Source organism: Rhinopithecus roxellana, chromosome 1 (genome assembly GCF_007565055.1).
Source record: "Rhinopithecus roxellana isolate Shanxi Qingling chromosome 1, ASM756505v1, whole genome shotgun sequence".
NCBI lineage: Eukaryota > Metazoa > Chordata > Mammalia > Primates > Cercopithecidae > Rhinopithecus > Rhinopithecus roxellana.
In genome coordinates, this window is record NC_044549.1 from 53,597,419 (window position 1) to 53,607,742 (window position 10,324).

The 10,324-nt window shown below is 54.2% G+C and overlaps 1 protein-coding gene across 10 annotated transcripts in view; it reads left to right on the top strand.

Moving 5' to 3' along the window:
- The window catches only part of LOC104663687 (store-operated calcium entry regulator STIMATE), a 67,353-nt gene extending 58,220 nt beyond the window's left edge, over positions 1–9,133 (top strand). For 6 of the 10 annotated variants that reach the window (XM_010364966.2, XM_030928099.1, XM_010364968.2 and 3 more), the window contains 3 exons: positions 1,654–1,764; positions 8,500–8,632; positions 8,818–9,133. In XM_010364966.2, coding sequence (XP_010363268.2) covers positions 1,654–1,764; positions 8,500–8,632; positions 8,818–8,924 — 351 coding nt within the window. In that variant the 3' untranslated portion in view covers positions 8,925–9,133. Of the gene's footprint in view, positions 1–1,653; positions 5,550–6,151; positions 7,322–7,347; positions 7,518–8,499; positions 8,633–8,817 lie in introns of those variants that run through there. The other 4 variants (XM_010364970.2, XM_010364969.1, XM_010364972.1 and 1 more) reach the window with 4 other exon arrangements.
- The last annotated feature ends 1,191 nt before the right edge of the window (positions 9,134–10,324 follow it).

Sequence of the window (10,324 nt, forward strand, 5' to 3'; positions counted from 1 at the left end):
TGGCCAGCGCCTGTCGTGAGAGCTTGGTGAACATTAGGTGAGTGGCAAACAGTGTTACGGGCAGAAGCAGCAGCTCATGAGCATTCATAGTCACATAGTTTGGTGTCTGGGCCATAGTGTGAAATGCACTGTGGTGTATTCTGGAGCATAGGACAGAAGGACAAGAAGTGAGGCAGAGGCCGAGCTAGATGGGCAATGCCCTGTGATCCAGGCTGAGGCACTGGGATGTGCTCGTACAGGCAGTGAGGAGCAGTGGGAGTGTGGTGGTCAGGACCAAGACTAGAGGCAGGAAGCCCTGCAAGGGAACGGTGCAGGGAAGAGGAGGTGAGACTGCTTGCCCTGCCCTAGAATAGGAGTTCATGTTTCCCTGCACAGGTGGACTTGGGACCTCCTTATCCCAACCTAGGCAGTTCCAACCTTTCCCTGGTATTCAGAGGTCTAAGGAGCCAGGCAGGCGGGCAGGGAATGAGTGTGTTTGCCCCAGCTGCATGGCTGAGTCATTCCAGGGGCTTAGAACAGCAAAGTGCCGCTATTTGTCTTCAGCAGTTGCAGAGTTGGCTCAGCAGCCACGCTGGACTCCCCTTGCCCACAGATGCTTTCTCTTCCTTTTGAAAGAGGCTTTTCAGTCTGCCTCTGCAGTATTTAAGGCAGCTTCAACAACTGCATGTGTCATGGTTGAGCTTTTTTTAGCCAGGGTGACCTTAGGCTGCAGGGCCATGCTGAGTTTGTCCTGGTGGAGGTCGGTTCCCCTGGAGGTGGACCAAGAAGTGGGGAGCATTAGCAGAGGAAGGGGGTCTGTTGACTCAGTGCTGGCTTCAGTAGCCCCTGAGTGTCCTTGGAGTGAACATGGCCTGTGGAGGCTAGTGTGTCTCACTGAGTACAGGGAGCGTCCCCTCACTCTCTTGTAAAGAAACGTAAGACTTGGCCAGGCATGGTGGCTCATGCCTGCAATCCCAGCACTTTGGGAGGCCGAAGCAGGTGGATTACTTGAGTTTGAGACCAGCCTGGCCAACGTGGTGAAACCTCGTGTCTACTAAAAGTAGCAAAAAAAAAAAAAAAAATTGGGGCCGGGCGCGGTGGCTCAAGCCTATAATCCCAGCACTTTGGGAGGCCGAGACAGGTGGATCACGAGGTCAGGAGATCGAGACCATCCTGGCTAACACAGTGAAACCAGTCTCTACTAAAAAATACAAAAAACTAGCTGGGTGTGGTGGCGGGCGCCTGTGGTCCCAGCTACTCGGGAGGCTGAGGCAGGAGGATGACGTAAACCCAGGAGGTAGAGCTTGCAGTGAGCTGAGATCCGGCCACTACACTCCAGCCTGGGCGACAGAGTGAGACTCCATCTCAAAAAAAAAAAAAAAAAAAAAAAAAAAAAAATTAACCAGGCATGGTGGCACGCACCTGTAATCCCAGCTACTCAGTAGGCTGAGAGGCAGGAGAATCTGTTGAACCCAGGAGGCAGAGGTTGCAATGAGCCGAGATCGTGCCATGGCACTCCAGCCTGGGTGACAGAGTGAGACGCTGTCCAAAAAAAAAAAAACACACACACACACATAAAAGAAACATGAGACTTGAAGGGTCCAGGGTCCAGGGAGGGCAAATGAAGAAGGCCCTGCTAGGGGTGACTTGGGCCCTGCCTCTCCACTGCCTTAGATCCTGATCTCGGCGGATGACGAGATGGAGGAGTCTGACGTGGAGGAGGACCTCCGCAGACTGACCCCCCTCAAGCCTGTGAAGAAAAAGAAGCACCGCTTCGGCCTGCCCGTATGACACATTCCCATGCTGGGGGTGACAGGAGGGCCCCGCCAGCCGCTGGTGTGCAGAGGTCATCCCGCAGCATCGTTCCTTCCCCACTCTCTGCCCTTCCTTTCTACCTCTGCTCCTCTTGCTGTCTCTGCCCGCTCTCGCCTGCCCCCAGACTACTGTGACTTAAAAAGAGGGAAGAGGAGCCAGCGCCTGAGGGGGCCACGGGCGGCTGGAGGTCCCCATTCAGTTGCACTACAAACACTGACCAAATATGCAAGGAAGGAGTTGTGTTTGTTTGTTGTCGTCCCAGACAGTGTTGTGAGGGACCTGAGGCCCTGCCCCATGTCCGACCAGGTGGCAAGGTGGAAGGAAGCACAGGCACACAGACGGTGGGTGAGTTCCCTCACCACGGCTGTGGGCAGTGCGAACACATAATGCCTTTGGGCTAAAAGTGACTCGTTGACCAAGTTGGAAATGGAATGCTTTCTTACTCGAAATGGCTTTTGTAACTATTGATTTCTGAAGCTGGTTTTATGAGCTGTGACAGTGTTACCGGGTTGGGGGTATGTGTTTATTTCCTACAAAATACTTATGGGACTAATGGGCAAAACAGAGATTTTTAAGTCTTCCATATGCTGTTTGACTTTTATATTTTTAAGTTATATTTTCATACTATTGTATTTAAAAACTCTTTTTAATCCCCAAAGAAATGGGTTTATTTGCCTTTCATGGGGTGTGGGCTGGCAGGAGGAAAAAGTCAGGAGTTTTTTATTTGGAATATTGTTAGATGATGCCCTATGATAAGATGAGACAAATGATTGGGGAGGGAAGGAGGATGGCTCTTCTCTAGAATCAGCAAACCCAGTGGTTCTGTGAAGATCAGACCCAAGCTTGGAGCAGCTGGTCTGGATGCAGATCCAGGAGCTGCAGAGTGTGTGGAACAGGAAGAGCTCTGTCCATGGCCCGCGAGCTCTAGCGTTCCTGCTGCAGATCAGAGGTCTTAGTTAAATTTGACCAAGAAAGGAGCTTAGCTAAGAGGTCTTCGTGTCCAGAGGGCCCAAGACTACCAGACTCCAGTGCGGTCTGCCTGTCTGCAGAGCCTCCAATCACGATTTAAAGTGGTCTTGGCCTCTCAGCCCCCACTGCTGCAGCCTTCAGAGCCAGCCTCTGGATGCGGCGCCAGGAACCTCCTCTCCTGCTGCCCTAGTACCTGTCATCCTAGTGTTGTCTATTTGTTTTGCACAGCATTCTGGAGAACATCTGCCTCACAAAGTGATCCTGTTTTTCTCGCCCTCCAAAGCTGAGGTGGTTAAGGCAGGCAGGGATGAGAGAGCTCACTCTAAACCACAGGCAGGGCAAGGTGTTTCTAGGCCGTGTCCCCTCCCTGGGGAGTGGCCCCTACTCCTCAGCATGGCCACAGGCCCCTGTGGCTTTGGGAGTTTCCTGAGTGACTGTGGAAAGGGCTGACCCTGGCAGTTTCCCTGCTGTGGAAGCAGCAAGGTAGGGGCACTGCTCAGTGGTTTGTCAAGCTTAGAGGCGGCCACGGATGGTTAGGAACAGGAAGCCACACTGCTAAGGTGTGAGCTAGAAGGGAGACAGCCTGGACTTTAAGTGAGACAAGTGCAGAGGAGGCCACTCCACTTAGAACCTTCTTTTTAGACCTGCATGAACATGTGTTTCACTTAAGCACATTGGGTCTGAATTGTGGCTCATGAACCCAGCTCTTAAACCTGGTACCCTGGGACTGCCCTCTGCCTCTCAGAGTCCTGCCTGTTCTGGACTTGAAGGTGAGCATCAGAGAGGCCTTCTCAGCCCATCTTCCGCCAGGAGTGCAGAGCCAGGATGCCGAGAGGAGCAGGGACTGTAACTGCAGTAGGAGGCAATTTTGCTGGTGTCGCTCCTGCTCAGATTGACTCTGTGCTCCCTCCCATCCACAGCTATGGTAGCCAGTATTTCCCCCAGCAGCTCTCTAGTGGGAAAGAGTGGCTGGAACCAGGCCATTCTCAGTCGCATTGGGAAGACCAAGACTCATGTTCCTGACAGGACGGTCAGGAACTCATGTTCCTAAGAGGCGCTCATGGCATCACTGACTCAGTTCTGATTCCTCCCCTCCTGTTTCATTTTGGTTTGAACAACCTGGGCCTGCAGCTGTTTCTTCCACCTTCCTGGAGCTCACAATCAGAGCTTCATGTTCAGTCTCGAGCTCCTAATGTTTCCAAACAGGGCAGGGGATAGAAGAGCCATAATCTGTAAAAGCTGTGAAACAAACCCTGGGTTATGTAAACCTCAGATGGTCTCATCTGAAGACTCGGCCCAGTTCCCAGGGAGCAGTGCGTTTGGGGAACAAAGAGGTAGCTGAGGAGTGATGGTTTTTCCCTGTATCCTGATTTTCAGAAAGGGCTTTAGTCTCTGGGCTGCAGCTAGTAGCTGGCTGACCAGGGGATGGGGGTATAATAGGGTGTCTCACCATAGGGCACCTCTTGTGTTTGGCCTTCCCTTTCTCGTGTATATGTGTGTGTGCACGCATGTGCGCACACACACATACACACACACAAATCTGTATCCCCAGGAGTGCCTCCTGCAGTCACTGGGGGCTCTTCCATGGTGCACCATCCCATGAGAGCAGATCAGAGGGCTGTGGTCAGGACTTCCTCCCGAGCTGCCCTCCCTCCCTGGGATGAGTTTCCTCACCACCTGCTCCAAGGTGCCTTACGAGGTGCAGCTCTTCACCTGGCCACATGGCATCCATCACCGTGTTGAGAAATGATGGGACATTGACTGGATATTGTGTGCTATCAATCCGATTTGTCCAAATCTGGACCTCAGCCAAGCCACCTGTGATGGAACCTTGCAAGTCAAGGTCATGAACAAATTTCTTGTAACTATTGGAAATAAACTAATGAGGTAGAACTGTCATATCCAAATGGAAGAGGTGGTTGATACTGTTATTTCCTTTTGCTGTCAGAGGGTTGTTGACAGTGGCAACCCCGGGGGCAAGGGGGGATGTTGGTGAGATCCCAGGTGGTGATGGCTTCTTGGTCCACTCAGCTTGCACACGTGCAAGAGGAGGGTCTGTGGCCCCTCGGCCATGCTCGTGGCCTCCTTCCTCAAGTTTTAACTTGTGTCTTCCCTGGCAACAGGGAGTCATGGGTTAATGTCACCTGTCATGCCTCTTTCTTCAGGGAAAATGTTAAAAGGCTCAAATCCAAGCTGTGACTTCCCTTAGGCAGTGTAAGCGTGTAGGCTGCAGCCCCAAGTTTATGTCCAAAGGCTGCCTCAGAACCCTGGAGGGAACAGCGCCCAGCTGGCAGCCCACTCTGCCCTTGCAGTTCACTGGCCTTTTCGCAGCCAGGCTAAGATAGGCAGTACAAGGAGCTTCCCACCGGCCAGAGCAGCTGCCTCGTAGAGTGTGGGGCTGGCTTTTAGAAGTTTCACACGTTTGCAGCTAACAGTGCAGAGCTCTCTGTTTCACTTTGTGAAACACTGGCAGCTCTGAGGGGCTTGGCTTTTGGTAAGGGACTTACGGTCTGACTTGCCACGAGCACCTTGAGCTCCTGGGTTGGTTGGTGGTTGGTGGTTGGTTGGTTGGATTGTTTTAAATTTGATTTTTCTTTTCCTGAAGTTTGTTAGAAGTCAGACCTATGCGAGCAAAACCATGGCCCACTTCAGCAGCCATCCAGTGGGGGTGCTTAATCGGTGGTGGTAGGATTCACAGAAACGTTTTTTTGAAATGAAAGAGATGATGATGTACTTACATTGTAAAATGGTTTACAATAAAGTTTGGCATCTTATTACAGTTTTTTAAAAAAAGAAGCCATCACATTTGTGGTTGTTGGTTGTGTGTTCTCTGGAGGTGAAACAGCTTGGCAGGGTCAAAAAAGATTCCCCTGTGAATTAGAAAGTTCTCCCCAGAGACCAGAGTGAGAAGGAACCTTACGGAGCCTCGTGGCAGGAGTGGGAGCCCGCATCTGCCCAGGGAAAACCCAAACATGCTCTTGCCATGTCCATCTCCACTTCCTTGCTAGTGAGAATTAAAGCAAGTCTGTCTCTGAGGAGGATGTCATGTTGGGGAGGTAGAGTATAAGCAGTGAGCAGCCCACATCCTCGTCCCTGAGGCTACGGGGTTGGACAGCAGGTCCCTGGGCAGTGCCTCAGCGTCAGGTGCCATCTGCAGGGGCACCCCTGGAGCTAGTGGAAGGCCCCCACAAGGCCTGGCCTGCCCTCGGCGGCCTCTTGGCCCATGTGCCAAATCCTGGGCATTCCTCATGTCAGCACTTGTCTCAGATCAAGCCTGGCAGTCCTCTCATTGGCCTCCTGGAGCCAGGATGGCAGGAGGGGTATTGGGGTGGGGTTCAAAGTATGACAGCAATGGAGTGGCATTTGGGATAACCAAATGTCAGTGCCTGGTTGGGTTCCATCTGCCTGGAGCCTTCAAGGATAAAAATAATCTCCATAAACTGAAAAGGACTTAGATATGTCTGTCACTGGGAGGGCCCCAACCTCCTATGCACACCTATTGCTCACACCCACCCCAGGCTTAGGGTCCTGTCCTGTGCCCTGGGGGATCTTCCCCTTGCAAGGAGGAGTGTGTTAGGAGCTTTTAGCAGAGGAGAGCTAAGTGACCTTCCAGGGGAGCGCTTGGACCTGTTGTCTCCACAGCTCAATACCTGGAGTGGGCTTCACTCTCCCCCAACTGAAACTGTCCTGCAGGCCAGCCCCCCTGTGGTGGCCACACCTAGTCGGAGACCTGAGCCTGAGCCTGCCTCCCACTTCTCTCAGTGCTCTCACCATCAAGCATGGTTTCCTGCCTGGTCCTTTCCAGACCCCTTACTCCCCCCTCGCTGAACTTGCAGTTGGAATGGGACAGAGGACAAGTACATCAGCAAAACCATGAGCAACTCTCCAGGCCCCGTTACCTCAGGCTCTCCACCTGTGGACCTGTGGCAGCCTCTCTCTCTGGGTTTGCTGTCAGGGCCCAGTGAGCTTGCCGTGAGCAAATGGAGCAGACACGGGAAGCTCCTGCTCTACCACCATGCAGGGATGGAAAATCTCCACTGGAATCCAGGGGAAGGGATGGAAGAGGAAGAAAAACAAGCTTGGAGCAGTCCAACCCGGCTAGGGCCCTCCATTTCCTCAGGGACACCCCATACCCACCCCACACACTGGGATGAACCCTGGCAGAGGAACAATTCATATGGTCACACATTCCAGGACCCACATCCGTAAACACATAGCGAGTCCACCAGTGCCAGAACCTCCCCCGGGGGAATCAAGCAGCTGTCCCAGAAGGCACAGGGTCTCTGCAGCCATCTGCTTTCATCAGGGCTGCAACCCCCTAGGCAGCAGTACTCGGAGCCCCTCTCATCTCTGAGAATAAACTCTGAAGCTAGCGACCCTGCGGACCTGAATCATCAGGGAGCCTGCTGGAGGAGGGGCAGTGACTCTCCGGGACAAGCAAGCAGGCTATATAAGTTCCAGAAGGCTGGGCTCCGCTCAGATCTTTTCCAGCAGCTGCTGCCTGCCAGAGAGGCACCTTCAAAGACCCAGCGCTTACACAATACCCACCATGTCCCAGGTAGGAGGGCCCAGCATGAGCTGCGTTGATGCCAGAGGGAGTGGAGGTGGAGTCCTGGACACTTTCGGCTCTGGCAGCTGTGTCTTGAACTGAGCCCCAAGCATGAACTGGAGGCTCTGTGGCCCTTGGGAGATGGGGGCTCAGGGAGGACCCCCTGAAGAACCCCTCTTTTGTGTGGCTTTGGTGGTATTCCATGGTTTGTTAGGAGGAGTGGAGAGAAATGTTAGGGGTGGGGGCTTAGATCTCTGCATGTGCCTGTGGCGGGGTGGGGGGCGCGTTTGTGCACGTGCATGTGTGTGCTGCTGCTGTAACTCAATGTATAGAGCTTTGTGCATTTGTAGCTATGGCCCCTGCAGCCATGCACGCTGTGTGTAGCTACACACATAGGTCTGTCTGTCTTTGTGTATGGTATATGCATGAAGCTGTATGTGTGTGCACATGAGGCTGGAGGGGCACAGCTGGGTGCATCCCTGTGCAGGGGTATAGTGTGTTGCTCTGAGGAGCCTGTCCCAGGCTGACAGAGGAAATGCCTGCACCTGCACCCAAGCACAGGCAGGACTCAGACTCACAGGTGGCTGAGGTTGAGGGGTAGGGTAAACACTGAGCCTGGGTGTCCCCCACCCTGGAGGGACAGACCAGCCTGCCAAGGGAGAGGATTGTCCTTGCTGCCTGCTCCATGGGTGGGTGGCCACTTTGGACTGTAACTCTGTGGGCATCTGGTCCTTCTACCCCATTTCCATCCCCAAAGACACAAAGTAAATACTGGCGCTTTTGGGCAATCCTCGAGGGACCCCTTGGCACCCAGTGAGCAGGTTTTGGAACTAACCAAATGCCCTAGTATTGCCCAACCTCAGAGATAGTCCCCTTCACCGTTCCCCACTGTGCCCAGCCCTGAGCTTGGCCAGGCAGACAGACACACCAGTGTGAGGCTGCAGCAGCCACTGCTCCCAGGAGCTCCCAGGCTATAGGAGAAGGGCACAGGGGCAAGTCAGACCAAGACAGCTGGGAGACCTGCAGCGGGTGGAGCATAGTTGGGAAGGCTTTCTGTGGAAGAGGAATAGAGCCTTGAATAGGCTTGGGTTTAGTGAGCAGAGAAGAGGGGTTTGGGCCAAGGCACAGAGGTAGGTGTCCCCACCTCGAGACTTCAGGTAGTAAGATGAGGCTCTTGGATCTCCAAGGCTGGTGCTCAGGAAGCCCCTATCAAGAAGAAGCGTCCCCCTGTGAAGGAGGAGGACCTGAAGGGGGCCCGAGGAAACCTGACCAAGAACCAAGAAATCAAGTCCAAGACATACCAGGTCATGCGGGAGTGTGGTGAGTGTCCTCATGCCATCTGGGGCTGGGGCTGGGGGTGCAGGTGTGTGTCTGGTGGGGGGAGGCGGTCAAGGATCATTTTCTGATAATCCAGTATTCCTGGACTCAGGAAAGGGTGCACCCATCATAAGGGACCTTCCCTCCCGGGAAGCCAGTCTGGCCCCTGACTTTGCCTCCTCCCACAGAGCAAGCTGGCTCGGCTGCCCCCTCGGTGTTCAGCCGCACCCGCACAGGCACTGAGACTGTCTTTGAGAAGCCCAAAGCCGGACCCGCCAAGAGTGTCTTCGGCTGAGAAGTGCGCACCACTCCCGTTGCTGCCCGAATGCTCAGAAACAGGAGCCTTTCCCAGGAACTCTTTTTTATGCCAGAACACTTCCTCGCCCCTGCTGTCTCTGGGGCTGCCACCCTCCCCCACAGTCCTGGCCCTTCAACCAAGGGCTCCGCACCAACACCTTGGAAGCACCAATAAAGAGGATGCCCGTGTGGCCCCAGCGGTCGGAAGGTGTTGGTTGATCCCTGGCTTTGGCCACTATTGAGGGAGGACAGGGTGGGAACATGGAACATGTCCATTTGGGAGGATCCCAGGGGATAGCACAGGTGCTATTATGGCCACTGCCACATACTGCCTTGGACATGGAGACCCAGTGCTGACCTGTGACTTCAGACTCTTCTGAGCCTCAGTTTCCCCTTTTATACTACAGGGGAGTTGAGCTGGAGCCTATTCCATAAAGCAGGCCATGATGACACTGCTCAGAGTGAAGTGGGTGGGGTCTCAGAGACCACCTCTCCCCCTGCCCTCCACAGAAGCTGCTGAGAAGCCTCTGAGGACCCGCAGGCTCTGCAGCACCTAGGGACCTCAAAACCCCTCTCCCTGCACTTTTGTTCACACTGCCTCCTTGCCAGCTTTTGTCCCCTCCGAGACAAAGCCAGATTGAGATTCGTCTCTGGCAGTCAGTGTCCTGAGCTACTGTCTCTTCCAAACAGCAGGGATAAGCCTCCCACAGTCTGCTCCAACCAGGCTGCCTGGGGCATAGGAACACCAGATTCTCAGCCTGCATGACCCTTCCCTCTGCAGTCCTCTGTCCCCTGTGTGCCTGGAACTGCCAGGTTCAGAAGACCCATAGAGGTCTGTCCTGTTTTGATGGCAAGGCTATGACCATGGACAGGCTGACAGTGGCTGCTTTCGGAGCTGGACTGGCAGAGTCTGGGCTTGTGGTGCCTGGCTCAGGGCTGATGCCTGCTAGGGGTGCCCTCCTGCCCCAGGAGGTTCTGGCTGCCCAGAACCTTTCCCACAGTCCCAGCCAGCATGGCCTCCTAATATAGCCCTGGGTCTGGGCTGGGCCCATGCTCTGTGCCCCAAGGGAGCAGACCTGCTGTGAGGAAGGGCCTGGTCCTACTTGCTGGACCCCATGGGGAGACTCTTCCCCCAGACACTGAAAGGAATGTGTTCCCCTGTGTAATCCCAATCATATCCAGAGCCAAAAAGGTGAGCAGTGGAGACGCGCGCAGAGACGAGGCTTCTGGCCAGTCGTGCTAAGGAAGGGGAGCGTCGTCTTTGCAGCTATAGAAATAGCTCCAGTCTATGGCACCCTTGCCCCAGGCCTGCCAGTACCTCTCATGGAGACAGGACTGGTAGAGAAACCCCTCCCCAGCCTCTGGAAGCCACTGGCTGCCCCAAGACCCTCCATAGGT